General features: G+C 39.6%; 1 protein-coding gene across 1 annotated transcript in view; it reads left to right on the forward strand.

The window, feature by feature from the left end:
• The first annotated feature begins 3,597 nt into the window (after window positions 1-3,597).
• neurl1aa (neuralized E3 ubiquitin protein ligase 1Aa) overlaps window positions 3,598-19,083 on the forward strand; it is an 85,623-nt gene continuing 70,137 nt past the window's right edge. The window contains exon 1 of the mRNA XM_084364668.1: window positions 3,598-3,871. Coding sequence (XP_084220794.1) covers window positions 3,790-3,871 — 82 coding nt within the window. The 5' untranslated portion in view covers window positions 3,598-3,789. The remainder of the gene's footprint in view (window positions 3,872-19,083) is intronic.

Raw genomic sequence — 19,083 nt, forward strand, 5'->3', positions numbered from 1 at the left:
ACCCTCTGTCCTTAGACCCTCGGTTCGAATGAGGAAAAACTTTCCATATTGAGAAAAAAAAAAAAACCTTTGAACAGAGGAAAAAAAAGATAGAAGAAACCTCAGGAAGAGCCACAGAGGAGGGATCCCTCTCCCAGGACAGAATATCTGATACAAATTATATAATATATGTAAGGTGTGTGGATCCAGGAGACAACTGAGCAGACAGAGGTATCACCAAGTGGTGCCCGAGCCACACAACCTCCTCTCCACCATTGTGATCTGGAAGAGGGCAGGACACACAAGATAATTAGCAGTAAAACAGAGAAGATCAGAGTGAAGAGGCATCAGATTTTACAGAAGTACAGATATATGGAGATAATAAAACAGAGGAGAGCAATGATCCAGCGGAGCCCAGGGTATGACGATCCATATCCTTCAATATGTGAGGCAGCAGGAGGCAGGAGAGGTAGATGTTCCCAGGGGCCCGTGGTCCATCAGAAGGGAGCCTGAATGAAAAGAGAGGAAGAAGAGGAGGAGGAGGAGGAAGCTATAGAGAGTGGACACAGAGAGCGACAAGGCTTGCATCTTGTGGGAACAGAAAGCAAAAAATAGAGAAATGCAATGTTTATCAGAATAAATTGCTTGTTTCTCGTCTGCAGGACAATGTGAATTCTAATGCTATAGGTAAAGTAAAGCAAAGTAAAGCAGTCTCCTGGGTAAAAGTCCTGTGCTTGTTTGACCCAAACTTTCATTCCAAACCTCTACCGCATGCAGACTTGTCATTCTATGTACCACTTTGTCTTACTTTGCTGTCATAATAATGAGTACAACCACTAGAGGTCACCCCCTAACAAGAAACATAAAGATGGGTCATAATAAGCTGCTTTCACAGGTCACTTTTCTGATGTGGATGGCCTCGATTAGTCATTTCAGTCATATTTGTGCATCTCCTCTTCCCTCCACCATATGAATTACAATTCTATATGTCAAAATGGCAAAGAGATGCAAAGATAACAATCAACTGGAGTTGTGGTCAAGAGGGAGCCTGCCATTTGGTGGTTGGGACATGGTTCTCCAACTTAAATGGTTAAAAAATGTCTTCCAAATATCTGTCCACTACGTATAAAAGAGACAAAAAACACCAAAATCACTTGACACCACTTTATCTTGGGTTATACCAATCATTTCCAAGATTTCTTGACTTATCAAACGCAGAGCAAAGAAATATAGGGAATAATTAACTAGAATTGTTTCCAAGTGCCTTCTCCAGGTTTCTGCCTCCTGGGAATTTAAAAGTGGAGTCAAACTGTCACGGTCTGAATGTTTAAAGGGTAATTGTGCATGAGCTAAATCATAGGTTTCTAGAGACTGCTCCCATCCTCATGGAGAAAGGGAAATCAAATGCACCAGAAATTACTATGTATAGGAGGGTTCATTGCAGTCAAATGACAAGTGATGTGTCATCTGCACATTATCTGCACCCACGGAAAGTTTTCATAAAATTATTTTCCTCATTTCTCTTTACCTGCTGCCAACAGCTTAAAAGACGGTAATTTAGTATTGTTTTTATATTTATTTTAGTTTGCAGTTGTGTTGTTGATCTGCCACTACATCTGTAGTAAAGGACTTAACAATCTGTCTTACAAATTGGACCTTTAAGGTAAGTTGGACTGATGAAGGGTTAAAACTACTAAAATAACTATGTAAAAAACCTCCACCACCAGATGTTTACCTTTTTTCCTTAAAAAATTATTCAAATTGATTATTGATCATCAAAATAGTTGGCGACTATTCGATAGTCGGTACAGTAAGTTTAGTCCTGTGCCTCCAAACCCTCAAGTGATCCGATGGGTCATGAGGTAATTAGGAAAGAAGAAAAATGTCGCTAATTTGTATTCATGTTTTGTATGTTTTTCTGAAATAATGGATAATTTGCATCTTTGGTTTGCATTTGAGAGGTTTAGAGGAGAAACATCTCTATGGCGGAACTGATAACAAATCATACACATGACAAAAGTGATAAGGTAAACCGTTACCTAAAAAAGGCTTTTTTTAATCTAAAGGAAAGTGCAAGTACCCAAAAATGGTACTTAAGTACAGTAATACAGCAAAATGTCCATTGTTGTGGTATATTATTACCTTAGCCAAGGACGTAAGGTTTTCACCTGTGTCCGTTGGTTGGTTGGTTTGTCAGCAGGATTACACTAACACTACTGAATAGATTTCCATGAAACTTGAGGAGTCTCAGCCGAGAATAGACCACTAAACTTTTGGTGCAGAGCCGGATACAGGGATAGATCCAGAAATTGTTTTCTCACTGTCTTTAACATTGCAAGATAAGACATTTTCAACATTTTTGTTAATTTTTCAGGGAATAATTCATGGATCTTGATGAAAAAAATCAGGTATATTTAGGTGGCTGGTATCTATGAGTGGATACTGTTGGGCCTTGGTGGAGGTATGCGCTTCGTGTCATTCTAGTTACATATTGTATTATTATATTATTAACACTGATGAATCAACATGTCAGCAAATTTTTAACTTTCTAGCTGTTTGAGAGGAAGCTCATTTTAATCATTTTACATTATGCTGGGTAACAGGGCATCACATATTTCAGTGTATATATTTTGTATATGCAAAGTAACTAACTGTACAGCTAGTCATGTACAGTGCCTGAGTAAATGTATCTATTACATTTCACCACTGAATTTCAACCATGAAAAACTTAATTAAACAGCTTAATCCAATGCTGGAAATTCTACTTGTTCAATATAAACTAGGTATGAATGTTAAAGATGTATTTCTGAAGATGTGTTGACAATTAAAAGTAGAAAGGACACGTGTCTTTCAGTATTGTTACAGGACAAATGATTTATTAGAAGGCGCCACCACAACTCTGTTTAATCACTCATTATTTTAACTGAGAGTTCCACCAAGGCTTGGTCACTAATCAACAGGACACAATCGAGAAACACTTACTTCTTCTGGAATTACACTTCCTTGGATTTTTCCATTGGAGTGAATAACCCTCATCAGTTGTACTGGCTGTGTTTATGATAGACAGCGGAGGTGGAAAGCAAAGCCAGCCTGTCATTGGCTTCTTTTGTTGTGCTGTTTATTGTTGATTTACACTAGATGGCAGCTTCACACAGTTCATGAGGCATGATGAAACGCTCATCAGGCGTGTGTGTTTTACACATATGACATTGTCAAAAAGCTGCACGTTCAGAGGCGTGCAGGTCCTGACTGAGCTGGAGCTACCTCTACGTGTGAGGTGATACTGTAGCTAGGCCCGTATGCACGCCTATTGTTATTTCTTTTATTGCACAAGTATCACTTTCTTACGCGTGACAGTGAAAGGACATATGAGAACAAACTCCCATTTCTTTTTAAATAAAGCTTACCGTAGCCTGTCAAAAATGCTGTTGAACTTGTTAGCGTGTTTTTAATGAAGTATTACCGTGATGTCAGCTGTTGTGTGGGAACAGTACGAGCTCTCTGAAGAGGATTATTCGCTCGTCAAATTCCGCTGATGAAAAGCCAAAAGCTCCGTCCAGGACTCAGCAGCGTCAGTGTGAGTGCACACACCTGTGTGCTGCCTCTTCCGCTGTGGTGGTCCGGTGATGAGCGGAGGACTTCATTAACACAACTGCACACACTCACTCGTGTTTGCGACCGAGGAGGAAAGTGCGTATCAGTCTTATTGGGAGGAGGAGGACGGTGTCTCAGCAGGGGACAGGCAGCAGTCATCAGTCGGATAAACAGACTTCCGTCAAAGCCGCGGTGAACACCGGTCAGCACCTTGTCATGGGCAATAATGTATCTGGTCTATCGATGCTGCAGAGAGGACAACAGCAGGGGTTTCACAGACTCCGAAACTCTCACAAAGGTCAGTAATCACAAACACACCACACACTTCATTATGAACGCGTGTGGTTAAGGATGTGTGTAGAACAGCACTGAACGCACTGGTGCTGGGGTCATGTGTCGGGCTGCTGCTGCTGCTGGAGCCCCTGAGCTGCGTGCAGGTGCTGAAGAACAGCTCCCGTCCCCGGCTGCAGGAGGCGGGCCTGCTGCCTGCTCGGTGGAAGACGCTGGTTGGGGCGTGTAGAGGTGTGATCTGATCTGCAGCCAGTGACAGCTTGTCAGAAAGAAATTGCTGGCTAGATAACAGTGTGTGTCAGCCTAAATAGTTATTGTGTGCAGAGCATAGTCGGCTATGTGATTCCAACTGCCATTATTACCATATTTTTGCTCTTCGTGCATTTGTGTGGATTAGTTTTGTTTCCCACATTGCTGTTTTATTAAATGTTGTATAAAAGTGACATATTAGTACCAGAATAGCTTCTTAATGGACACAGACATGAGGTTGGTTTGTCAGCTGCTGTTTCAAGGTTGAGAATGAGCTTTGAAGATGTCCATAACTGTATAGTCCATTGTTTGTTGTGTAACAAAGTTCCAGTAGTATCTATTGCACAATATTCCAGTAGATAGATGAGAAGGTTTCCAGCACTCAGCTAGACTCTTCTTGGCTGCTGTTCTTTTATATATGAAAGCTTTTATTAAGCAAATGCTTGTTGACAAGTGAGCGTGTCCAAGCTGTGAGATGCCGACCTCCTTTATTGACTGGATAATATAATTATTTCCAAGTTTTCTTCATGGATTTGTTGCCTGTCAAACAACTATGTTAAGGAACTGGATCCTTGAAGTAAAACATATGGATTTGTGCACAATGAAGAGTACAAGACTGGAAACATACGGTAGATGCAGTGCAGTTAATGATTATAGTCATTAGCCACAATATGAGAATGTAATAATGTACATTTATACTAAGGCAACTAAATCCAATGTGAATACTTGAATCAAAAGTTAAAAAATGAAGTTTCTTTCAGCCAAACCTATTATTCTCACATAACCACTGTAAAGCACTCTCCAGGACCCTCTGGACTGAAATTCATGTGTATTCCAATTATGGATAGCACACACATACACACACACACTTTAAAAAGGAGCTGTCATCAGGACAATCACCATAAGTACACAAGTTTGCCCTTTCACATCCTCTCTTTGTCCAACACCCTGTTTAGAGCACATGACATGACTATTTTCACATCGCAGTAATACAGCGTAGAACAAGTGAGTCAGGCGAAGAGATGCAAGGCGATGCATGAGAGGAGAGGGACCATTATTCAGCCAGGTTTCCTTGACAACCACACATAACATGTGCAACAGTTCCCATGGTGATGGTTTCCAGAGTGCGTTATCAGCGGGAGATGATGGCTGATTGGGATGAGGGCCAGACGACGTCACTGACAGCCGTTCAGTAATGAAAGGACAGGGATGTGCTTGTGCTGCTCTGCATCCCAGTTTATTAGACTGGTGTTCAGACAGTGCACAGTGATTGGTTCGATATGGAACAGATATATCTGCAGATCGAAGCTCAGCTGAGGACATGAAGCATGCACTCAGTCACTTATGCAGCTTATATTCCTCCCAATACACACACACACACACACACACACACACACACACACACACACACACACACACTTCCAACTCACGTCTCAAAGACACACTCACTTCTTCAGCACAGACTTTCATTTGTTTCCTGCAGGATTAATGGCCTTCTCTGAGCTCTGCTGACTCAGCTTTGCAGTGATGACTTTCCATACTTTGTCAGAGCAATCTTCATCTCATTTCTTACATTACCACAAAAGGCTATTGAAATACTGTGTAATATTTGTACTATAGGCAGCTCTTTCATTTGTCTGTAATGTCATCGTGTCTGCTGTTGTAATAGAAAAAGAGAATTGAATTAATTCTTGGATAGAGTGCAGCTCACATTAGAGGTGGGTAATATGGATCCAATTGTGTATTTTAGAGAACAATTAGTTGATAAGTTGCAAAAATAGGGAAAAATTGCTAAACCTGCTCTTGTTTCAGCTTCTGAAGTGAGAGCATTTCCCACACACAAATGCTGTGATGTATATTTGAGTCACTATTTACTAACGTTGATATTTTTTATTACATTCATTCACATATGCTTAAATTTGTCATTGCCAACAGCTCTAAACGATTTTATGTTAATAGGCTGCTGAAAAGGTCTGGCCCATCTACATTTCCTGATTTTAATATCTGGGACAAATGAATTTGTAATTGAATAACCTACATACATACATACATTAAAAATCAGGGCATTTCATCAAATTGTTGCTAAAATATAATATCCAATATCGTCATAAAGAGGAGTGAGAAACAATGGATCAGTGTCTCTTCAAACCTTCTATAGTGAATGACTTGGCTGCTACTGTAAGGTGAAAGAAATAGTATAAAGAATAAAAAACAGGGCTCTTTTTTGGCCAGCAATAGTGTTTTATATTTTATTAAGCTAGCTGATATGAAAACGATGATTTTGTTGCTATAGCTTTTGAATTGCTATTTTGTTCCCTCTTCAGTGACATGTTCGTGTATGGGCCAGTATGATAATCTATGATCCTTTAAATGCCACTGAGCACAGCTGGTCAGCTGTGACAGGGAGATATTGGGACAGCGTTTAGACCAGAGTCATCCTCGGGGATGCTGCATCACCAAACCCATATGAACACAGTGTGCAGTGGCAGCCACTGGCACAAACATGATGTTAGGAAGTACAAGCTGCTCTGTGTTCACACTAGGTGCATGCAAGGAGACAAGAAAACCTGACACACAAACAGATGTAGCAGAAGAAGACATGTAGTGTGATAATGTGTGTCTCTCCCTGGGAATACAATGAATGCCAGACAAAGACAGAGGTAGACATGGGAAATGCAAATGCACCACCGAACACGATGTAGAGTAATTCCTCCTGGGCAGACAGCAGTTTAGTTCCAGGCCATTTCTCTGTCTTTTTAGAGATGAACCCCACCTTACCTGACACAGTCTTGCCTGAATAAAGTCAATTGAATCTTTAATACCTGCAAACTTGATGTCTTCCTCAGGTACGTTTTAACAGTGAGAGAGAGGGAGAGAAAACCATCCACTTTGAATGCTTGTGAGTGGCAGTTGTAACACTTGGAGGTCAAAGTTGTGCAGTTGCTTTTCATCCTGATTATCTCACAGCTCCTATGACAGGACAGAAATTGCGTTTGTGGAAAGTGTTTTATAGGCTGGCATGGTTTGCTTCATTGAGTTGTGACACAGCCCATTTAGACAGAGACCGGAGTGAGGAGTTAAACAGGCTGACTGAGCTGTACATCATCACTTTTTCATTAGAGCCAACTGACTCTGGCTCTGTTCATACCCCTACATGATACTACTGCGAGGGCACCACAAGGGCATGCTGTTACCTCATACACACTTATACAAGGAGATGGACTGACAAGTTCCCACACTGCACAGCATATATTAGTGTGTAATGGAGGTCATTTCTTCATGACTAAATCAAAGATCAAGTCAATTTTGTTTATATAGGCCAGAATCACAAATCACATATTTGCTTTAAAGGGCTTTACATCCTTACAGCATACAACCCTGTCTGTTCTTAGCCCCTCCATCTTGGAATAACCTCCCACACAAAACTTTAGATGAGTGATTTCAGATGTACCAGTGAACTGACACAACTTCCTGTCTGTAAAATGTGGGTGACAAAGCCTCACTCAGTTGCTGTTTTCAACCTGTTCTGCTCGTCACGACTCCCCGTTTCCACATATACCTCAGTTACTATAGTGACAAGGCTGATGTGAACTCTATTTTATTTTTAACCAGCTGCGACAGCATCGGCTGGTATTGTTTCACCGCGTGAGTCTGGAGACACCTATTGTAGCAGTTTTGAGTACTTTGCCAGGAGATTATATGTCTTTCTATATGTCTGTTGACATATTTTTGTCAGCCCTATAGCATCACAACCGTCCGTGATACAGTCACAAAACTTAACAGGTGCATAGTTCAGATCAAAATAAAGGCCGAGTTCAAAGATAGGTATGGTTCAGGCAAAGGAGTTGAAAGTGGGGGCATGTAACCACAACTTTATGGCCCTGGCCTACATTTGTGTTCCTGGACACATCTGTTGTAGCAGGAACTGTCACAAAAGCAGTTTTGAGTACTTTGCCAGATGTTTATATGTCTGTCTGTCTGTCTGTGGACACATTTTGTCAACCAGATGCAGTCATGAAAGAATGTGTAGTTCAAGGGTCAGAATGTGAATATGTTGACTGGCATCACAGTTGGTCCCAAGTTTATTTATATAACACAATGCAACTTGTTGCCTGTGATGTTAGCATTGCACTTAGCTTAAAGCTGCAATAATCAATATGTTTACATTAACAAGGGAAATGACTGCATGGCTTGTGAAAGTGGTCACTCATAGTAATGAACCTGCAGAGTTATCACCCAACTGCAAGTAGCCCACAAACGCTGCTCTCGACCTTTCCAATTGCAGTTTCCAGTTAACTGTCACACAATGCATGCAGGACGAGAAGAACAAGACCGAGATGATTACTCCACTGCTAACCTGTCACACCTTTCAGTAGCCTAAGTTTACCTGTGTTGTCTTACGTATTTGTAGTGGTTCCTTAAAGGAGCTAGTTACAGTATATGTTGGGGTGACCAGATGCCCCCCGTTTTTAACTGTCTGTTTTTTATGTTGCAAGAAAGACCGGGCAGCGGAGACTTACGGCTATCTCAATTGTGTTGAGCTTGTTTTGACCAACAGAGGGAGCAGCTCACTATAACAGCTTCAATTCACTCTTCTTCTTCTAACTACTTGCTTGCTCTAGTTTTAGAGAAAACTGTGTTGGAAAATCCAGGCAAGTGTCAGGTGAATCCACAACATTATCACAAATGTCTTTTAAGGCCAGGCAGAGTGAAGAGGAGGAAGACCTGATAGGAAGAAGAGTGAAGGAAATAGAGAAGGAAAGGTAAATATATGATTACAGAACGTGCCAGAGGATGAAGAGAGAGGGAAGAATGAGTAGAAAAATAATGTCTGTTCAACAGTTCTGTCTTGTTTCTGTGATACAGTTGTTTATCACAGTGTGCCTGTTAGTGAGTGGTGTAATGTTACTAAGTTCATTTACTCACCCTGCTAGCTCTGCTGCACCCAAATGATCATGAAATGTGGTAGTCCATCTCTAGTACCTGCTGAATAGGCGCTACATAAGTAAAACTCTGTTTTTGTTGTTGCTAAGATTCCTTAAGGAAATTAAAAACATTGACGTCTGCTGAAAATAATGGTCTTCAGAATTCAGTTGTAATAGGAAGTTGTTAGTCATATGAACTGTGGACAAGGCCTAAACAGAACTACTAGTGTACTTATTCTTTGGGGAGGGGTCTTTAAATAGAATTGCACTGTATTTGTATTAGAGAACTGTAGACATAAATTCAAGCAATGCCAAGTGCAGTACAAAACACACTAATAATATAACTCAGGAAATGCTGAGAAAACATCTCCACCATGTTCTCCTCCTGTTGCTGTGGCAGTGACCCCTCTGTTTTTCTTTATGTGACAGTTGACCCCACTTATGCAATGTGGCTCCAACAGTACAGCTGCCTGCCCGCAGTGTTTTCTAACATCCTTAACACCTGTCTAAATAAGAAACACAAATACAGAGAGGTGATAGAGGCACATTGCTACTCCTGAGGATTAGAGCACCTCGGGCACTGAACTGCAGCATTCACACTTTGTAAACATTCGTTTCAAAAAAAGACTGCCTGCATTTTATTGTAACCCAGACAGTTGCCTGTGCTAGATGAGCTCACCAGGTTAGACGATGTGTCATACTTATATAAGACAATGGAAAGGCAAGGAGCTATCACAAGATTGTTATTAATGCTTTTTGAAATAGCTTAAGAGTGCCTCTGTGACAAGGATGCATCGTTTTGCTCTTGGAAATACAACAACCTGTTATATTACAATGTATCATGTCATGTATTGTCAGAAACATTTGATTAATTTGATAAAAAATATGCATTTGTATACCTTAAACAGTGACCCAGTGAAAAATGCATCCATGAATTGGCTCTGTAGGTGTTTTTGTTACTTTGGTGACAGTACTTGTTTCCCAGCCCTTCCACTACGATAACCATGACAGAATTATGGCAATAAATCCCCTTGTAACTGATGACCTGGACATTATATTGCCTGCTTGTACGCACAGTGACAGATGTGTGTTTAATGGTGCTTTATGGTGATGTGAGGACAAGCAGGTTGTCTTGTGTACTCAGCGGTTCCACAGCTTTTGTAAGGGAAGAAGTGGAATAATTAACAGCTTGAATCATGACCATGTGCCTTTTGTACATGCACACTGAGTTCTGTGACTCACAGGAAGCTCATAATGAATGTAGGGAACAGTATGTTAAATTTAGGTCAAGGATTCATTGAAGTTTTTAGAATGGTGTAAAACCCACTGCATGTCATTTCATGAATGTTTTTCAAGGATTGTGGTGAATTACAAAGTTACAGAGGTCAGCGACAACCATGGTGTCGTGATTTTTGAAGTGCACATTTTAAGCATTCTCGGCTTCAGGTCCAGTGATAATGTTTTGTGGGAATGGATCCATTAACGTCTGACTCTGTCTTCTTTGGAGACATTTTCTGAATAAAATTGAACTGGGTTTTTTTTTTTTTTACACAATTTGCTTGTGAAGCTATGATACAAATCCTTTTACTGATCACATGTTTGAGGTTTTGCCCAAGAAAGGTTTGACAAACAACCACTATGGGCAGCTACCTTGGGGCTATCTTGACCCCCAAAGGTTTAATTTGCAAATTTGTTATTAACGTATCTGTCGTAAATGTTCACACTGATGGTATACCGATGTGCGTTTTATTTATTTCTTCCTACAATATTGACTCATAGAAGCTACAGCATGACTACACTTTTTGTCAAGTTACGGGCACTCACAGTTGGTTAAGGTCAGGGAAAGATAATGTTCTCCTTAGGGCAAATACACACCAAACCAATCAAAGAACTACTGGCAACAAAGGCTGGCTGTTGCGTCATCTCTCATCACATCATCTCATTGAACACAAGACTACAGCCAACAGCTAACTGTATCAGAGGAAACGACTGTAACTAAAACCATGACGTTTTGTCATAAACCTGCAAAAAACATTTTTTTTGGCAACTTGAGGACGGTTCAAGCGAGGAATAAACCCAATGCTGAGATACTAACCAATTTTAAATAAATATCGCAAACATGTTAGCAAAAAAGTCATGCAGATATAGAACATCAGCACTAAATCTGAGTTGTGTTTCAAGCAAGTCCAATATTGACTCTCTTCTCAGCTATGTTTTGCTCTCTGATAACTCTTTAAAAAATGTGTGGATCCTTAGCAGCTAAATGTTTCACTCTCTTTACCAGCTAGATGTTTACTTTACCTGGGTGTCATTTGGTACACTGGGTTTTTAAAACTTTTTCGCTACTTGCTGCTCATTTTGAATGACCTGACGAGAGCTGTGAGAGTGCAAGAAATCAGTGGGATCAGAAGTTGTGTACTAAAAAAAAAAAAAAAAACAGTGAGTAAAAAGAAGCATTACAGTCCTGTAGAGCTGAGGGGAACTGCAGTGTTGCGTAATACTTATCTGTGGGTTTGTCATTACAAGCAACTATTTTCACATAAAAACAGTCCTGTGATCCACTGATATTATAAAAATATTGATAATGTCAGCTTGAACCATGGTGCTTTTGTTGACTTCAAACTAAACAATGAACCACTGTCGACACTACCAATGTCCTGCATTAGTACACCACCCACCCTGGTTATATAATTGTAAATGTGATGTTAAATTTAACTTCTAACTTATTTTTCTTTTCAGTGGATATTATGTTTACATGGTGTATGTTCCTAAATGAATTCATAATCAATCAAAATACCACAGAAGAAAGGGGTAAATACACCCATAGTGCCCATAGAGTGGGAGGAAGGCCTCACAGCAGATTAATGTGGCCTTGTCACTAGCATGCAAGTTACAGTATGTGTGTGTGGCACTGATTAGCGCTATATCCATGTCCAGTCAAGGTTTGCTACGGAACAAGGATCAATACAACAAAAAGGCATTTTGTGGTTGGAAAATGAACTGACCTGGAGAAGCCAATACCTTGTCCTAATGTGACCTAATGCTTAAAATGTTAAACATCTGAAAGAAAGAAAGAAAGAAAGAAAGAAAGAAAGAAAGAAAGAAAGAAAGATTATTGTTGTTTTTCTTTCCGACCAGAACACCAAACATTTTTTTATTCTACATGGCACCAGATCAAAAGAAGCATATCAAGCACACAGTTTTGATTGCGCAGTTAAAACAGAGAAGAAGTTGGAATGGAAGTCAGAAATGTGGAAGTAGATGTTGGCAAAATGACAAGTCAATCAGGATGTTGAGTGATGCCTTACGTTTGGTTGCATGATAACACTGGCAACATTGTGACAGGAAGGTGATTATTCTTTAATTTAAAAGGGTGAATAACACGTCATTTAAAATTCATTCTACATGTTGTTTTAAACTGCAGAACAGTAACATTTGATAATGATGTGATCATTTTAAAACAGAAAATCAGAATGTAATGTTGTGAAAACAGCATCTACATCTCATCTGCAGATGAGCAGTTTCCATTGTGTGCAGATGCAATTAAGTTACAATTACTAAGGTATTTGTTCTTTCCATGATAGGGAGCAAAGGATTTTGGTGCGGATCACTGCATGCTGTCATAGTTTCTTCAGAGAAACACACAGTAGGTTATTACTTGATGTAAGGTTTTAGCTAAGCTTGGCTTTTAACCGGCTACATTTTAAGCTTAGTTTATTGTGGCTACATTTTCTCATTGTTAACATTGTCGGACCAAAATCTAGCAAAAAGAGTCTGGACAAAGAGTTTAGACAGTCCAGTGTAGTTAGATGACTCTTTGTGACAAAAAGTCTTATTTAATAAAATAGGTGTTGAAAAAGGTTCAAAGGTAGCTCCAAAACTATAGCTGACAGCACATCCACTAACTGCTGTTCTATATACTGTTTGCTGTAGTTATCTTTGGCTGTAGCGACTAGCTGCTGTTAGCAGGTAGCTCACGTACTTGGTAAGTACAATATTATCATAACCAATAGGAATGATGACCAAAAATATGAACATTGGACCCAGGTTGTAATAAAGTGGACTTATGCTTTATTTCAATGCATTCACATAATGATTATTACATATTTTGGTGGCTGAGGTGGGTGTTGCCATACAGGTAGGACAATCCAAAGGTACCAGAATCAAGGAGTTAAAGCAACTACAAACCACTGAAATTAAGACATTTTTAGAGTTATTGGTGTGTGAATCAGTCTTGTGTGTTGATAGATGGAAGCTCTTTACTCCACTTATGATAACATGGTAATTAAGTACTTGTATGATTTCTGAATATATTCCAACCGAAGCATGTGGCTGCCGTTCAAACACACACAGGCACCACTTTAAACTCATTATACACACACATGCGCACACAAAGAGGGATCTCCCCTCCAGCCTGCTTCTCTATGGAGCTGCGGTCGTGTTTCTGATGGGATAATCTCTACGTTGTGCTACGGCCCATGTGAGGAAGGGATTACATATTTATTTGGGGAGTTTTCATCCTGCCTTTACCATCTGTCACCAGTAGTATGGCCATGGGACATTTACGAGAGCTTTACAGTGGAGTGCTAGGATAAGAGTGGGTGTGAGAGAGATTGGGTATGACTGACTGTGCATGAGTGAGAAAGAAAGAGGAAGTCAGGAGTGGGAGCTACCAACAGTGTTGCCTGCTTGAAAAACAGGCCAAGGTCCCAGCTATAAATCACCTGCACTTTCACTAGTACCCAAAATCCCCCTTGACACCTTCTGCAGGGGAGTATTCAGTAGTCAGTGGAAAGTAGCAGGCTTCCCACTGGAGACAAGCTGTGTCGTCTGGGACTTTCCCATGCTTTCTGTTGGGAGAGAGAAGTCCCTCCAAATATCCTCTTTTTAGTCCCAGGGTGATTAAGAGCCAACTCAGCACTGATGTCATAATCCACATCCCTGTCGCTTACATTATGGCTGCAATTTGATGGGAGGTCTGGCTTACTTAGCCAGTCCTGCCCGCTTAGAGAAGGGGTGGGGGGGTCAAAACAAGTGATATCATACATGACACTACAAGGAAGTTCCCTACTTGGATGAAATTTAAAAAGATATGGTGGGCTTAGATGATTTTAAAGTTGTAATGTGGAGGGTTTGAATATATCAAATCCTTTACAAAAGAAAATGGTGTTTTACTGTCAACTCAGATCCTCAGGAAGTTCCTTTAAAAAATTCAAACATTTAAAAAAAGGTGTTCTTGGATGTTTTAGACTTGCATATTAATTTGTGTCTACATGTGGCCTTTCCTAAGGTAGTTGGAGCCATTTATTATAATATTATCCTAAGTATTTTTCAGGGAGAAGGTGAAGTCTTATATTTAATTTACTGACCTTTTAGATGTGTCCACGAAAGTTTAGAGAGTAAATAGAAAGGTTATTAAATCTTAACAGAGGACACAAGCAAAAGTGACTCTTTTCACTGAAATATTTTATTCACTGCACATGAACAACTAAAATAGCATGGCTACAACTGCTGCCCATTGGCCCACAGGGAGAAATGACGTGGGTCTACTTGATGAATCAATGCTGCAGAATGTGGTGCTGTACTCACATTCACTATGGAACAGCCAAACGTTATTAAACCTAAACAACAATAGCTATTTTAGCCACTGGCAGCTGTCTAGGTCTTTGAGGGTTAATGGTTAGCATTTTTTCATTCACTGTATTTAATCTCTAAATCATAATATTCATCATTGACTGTAAAAAAAAATAGCGAACAGAGCCATAGACTGTGCCAACTCCCTGCTAATCAGAAATGGGCAAAGAGGAAGAGTGTGGGTGGAGCTGAAGTGGGCCGAGCTAGTTAAGAATTTACACACACAGATCAACATCACCATTCAATTGGAGTGGTATTTTTGAACACTGGGTGAATGAAGAAGAGTCTGGGTACTAAGCTGCTAATGCTCCACTATGTTCACCAGCTGGCTAACATATTAACCACACCTAAAATGTGTGTACCACTACCTGCTGAACATGCTAATTTCTGAGTTCTTTGATTAATGAATATCTTATCCAATTACTTTGATTCAGTTTTTGTGGTGCAAATACCTTTTGCTTATATTTATATAGCTTGTTCTTGAACATCCTCCAAAATGCATCATCTTCACCTAAATTTGGGCATAGAATCTGGTGCTGGTTGATTGTTTCATAACGTGTCCACTGGGCTAAAAAATGGAAGTCGAGTGCTGACGTTAGAGTGACAAAATCATGGATGGGAATCTACTGTTTGTTTTTCATTTCCCACCAACAGTCAATGTTGGCTGATAAGATAAGATAGATCTGTAGCTAGTCATATTTATTTAAGGAAACTGTTATGCAACAGTTGAAGTACAACAAGTGAAAAATAAATACAGTGCAAATAGAAAATGAATAATGAAATATCAATAAGGTGTAATCTAAAATATACACTTTAATAATGCCAAACAATAGAAACAGGTTAAGACATAACACTGTTTTTGGTGTGTTGCATAAAAATACAATATGTTTCCAAAGTGACCTATAGCTATGTATGTGCACTATCAAATCTGAAGTACAGGTAAGTGTCTATGGTTTACTCAGATGATTATGATGATAATCTACTTTATATTACATCTCATGTCCCATTATTGCACATTATGTCCTGTAAATCAGAGCATTGAAATGATAATAATCCACAGAGAGACAGTAATCTAGATAGGAACCATAGATCAAATGAAGAAAGCAGAAGAAAGTTTACATGGAGGCTGCAGCTAGCTAAGCACCCCATGCCTCTGCTATCCATTTCTTGATATGAGGTAGATGAGTTCCTGCTGCTGAAGGTGCTCCTGTGGTGAGGATGAGTGTTACTGTCCATGATGCTCTACAGTTTGCGCTGCATTCTCCTCTCTGACACTACCACCAAAGAAGATTGCACTGGCTACCAAAGACTGGTAGAACATCCTCATCATGATGTTAAAGACACTGAATGACTGCAGAAAACAGAGTTGGCTCTGGCCCTTCTTGTGCACAGTTTGAGTGTTCTTAGCGCAGTCTAGTTTTACTCCCAGGTGCTTGTAGTCCACATCTACCCCCTGGGGGGAAATAGCTTCAGAAGACCTTTTCCAACCCCAACTCTTTCTTCTTACAAGTGTTAGAGTTAGGGTTAGTAAGCTGCAAGTGGTCCCAGAGTCATCCAACATATTCAGCTGGCAACAGGACTTGCAGTCGTACCTGAAGTTCAAGGTGTAGCGGGTGAACAGAAAGGGTTACAGGAGGCGACCTATGTTGCTGACCACAGTGCCAGTCACATATTTGGTTAATTATCTGGTCAGTGCCCTTGATCAAGGCACTTGCTAAGATCTAGAGATCTTGGTCCCCTGGCGCTGTACATTTGCTGCTCACTGCTCCTCTGGGATGGGTTAAATGAGAAGAACCAGTTTCACTACATTGTACATTGTATGATTGTATGTGATCAATAAAGATTATCATTCTTCTTCTATTATTGTAACCATGATGATGAAATGTATCTACTGAGCAACATTCTACATACATCTCTTCTACTTTCCCTTTCATTAAACTTTTCCACTGGGAATCTTGTAGCGTGGCTCAAGGGTCTTCACAAAATATCTAAAACCCTCATCTCCAACTATGGAGAGAGGCTGAAGATCCTTTACGATCTTTTCTGCAAGGCTTCTCGTAATATCCAGAGCTCTTGGGGAATCAACTATACCTAGTTGTTGAAATGATAGCCTATGATAGATATCAGAATCCTACACCTTTCACAGTTACACCAAAAGGTTACTATATTCAGCCGTTTTCATATTTCAGGTTTGAAATATATATATTTTTTTCAGTTTTATTAAAATAATTCATCTAGATAATAAGTTCCAATGGGCTCAATATATTATTTGGATGTCTGAATATAGTATGCGATATTTAATCAGTTTGACTAAAACATTTATTTTACTATGTGTACCTGGATATTCCCTGCCTCTCTGAAAAGACTGCCAGTGAACTCTGTCTCAGTGTCGGGGTCTGGGTGCTGATGGGGCATTTCCCTCCTTCTTCTTTTGTCTCTGCTGCAGCTCTGTGTTCACTTTCTCATGTTTTTATGTGTTTAAATAAGTGTGCGCTGTTGCCACAGTAGTGAACTGCTTTCCTACACACATCACAGTTTGCAACATTTTCATTTACAGTTGTGTAGTAGCTCCAAATGACGCTCCTCTTGCATTCAGCCATCATTGCATGTCGGATGAAACCAGTGGTCAGAGTGCGTGCCGGGGCGACACACAACACGTGAATTGTGCACACGACACGACTTTACATGTGTTCACGCGCAGAACATTTTTAGACAGCTGTACTTGTTGATGAAATATAAATAAATGAGCACAACGTAAAAAGTGAAACTGATCCCTTTACATCGATCCAATTGACGCTTGAATTAATCTACAAAAGGAGTACATTGTATTGGCAGTATGGATAGTTTTGGATCGATCTGCCCACCCCTAGAGGAGAGACATTATTTGATTATTGACCAAACACTCTATAACAGTAATTACTGTTGGCATATCGAACTATTTAACACTCATTCTAATAAGAAAATAACTCTTTAAGCAGATTTAGTGAAGTAACAATTAAACCCAAACCATAATGTTTTTCTTTACCAAGGTGCTTATTTTAACACCAGCCTGTTCTTTTCCTAAACTTAACCATGTTGTTTTTGTGCCTAAACCTAATCAAACCTTAACCATGGCGTTTGACAGGGGGACGGCCGTGAATGATTCAGGAGCTTGACAGGGGCCCTGAGACATGCCTGGAATGATTGATTTCAGGCATCCTAGAACTGAAAGGAGTGGTACTCTGCAGTTACAGTCACTTTGGAGCTCTCTCAGCTTCCCTTTTGTTGACTTCACTTCTCTTCTGGCAGCAGGCAACATTTTTTGAAGATAAGAAGGTCTCAACACAAAATTCTTTCACATGTTATTTTCTTTCACATCACATAGTTTACAGAATCAGAAACACCTGACCCGTCTCTGCTTACATGATGACCTCGCTTCATTCAGTATGCCACAAAGCCTCCCTCACATCTACTAGTTTTACTCAGAGTCCCACAAAACATATTTTTAGTGGCCATAGCGTCATTCCATTTTCCAAGTTTTTCCTTGTGATATTACCTATATTCAGATGCCTCTAAATAGACAAGTATGCTCCAATAAAACTCATATTTTAAATCAATAAGCAAATTTTTCTTTATTTCTTTGATTAGATTTTCTGTTGTGACAGAATCTGGCTCAGTGTTTGTGGAGTTAACCCACTCTGTGGAGTCTCTCTGTCAGACCGTAACTTCTTTAGCCCCCCTAGCAACTCTGGCTACAGAACGTGATGAGCTCTTTTTTAAATTCTTTCTTAACAAATTGTTTTAAATGTTGCCATTCGCTTAATGACTTAATTTCTAAGGTGTAACTGCGTCAACAGTCTCATGCAGTGAACTCTGTTGCAGCCAAGGGACATACAACAAGTCTTTAATTCAGGACTTCAATGACACTCCATAATTATTCATATTTCTGGTTGTTTGATATACATTTACCTTGTCAGCTGTTCAAACTGTGTACTCCACTTTGTGTTTTGTATTTTATTAACACTAAAACCACCGGTCGATTCTCTCACACACATCTTAAGAGAGTCTAATGGTGGACTGTGTCTGGGTAAGCCAATGTGAAAAAAGTGGGGTCATCAGGCCTTTTTGTATATGGTGATTTTGTGTTTGTTAATGTAAGTAACCATACCCTTACCATCATATTCCAAATAGGAAGGACTTCAAAAATAGATACGTATGTTTTTTTAAAAATATATTATTTCCATTTCTTTTGATATATCATTTTAAAATACTTTATGTATATATATATATATTAATATATATATATTAATATATATATATATATATATTAATATTTGATGTACTGTATGAACTTTAAAGCATACAGTAGTTTAGGGTCACATAATTCACTATAATCAAACACTAAAAAGAGGGAGGTTTACTTTTTCAATTT

The sequence above is a fragment of the Pagrus pagrus genome (genome assembly GCF_965226575.1).
Source record: "Pagrus pagrus genome assembly, chromosome: 2".
Taxonomy (NCBI): domain Eukaryota; kingdom Metazoa; phylum Chordata; class Actinopteri; order Spariformes; family Sparidae; genus Pagrus; species Pagrus pagrus.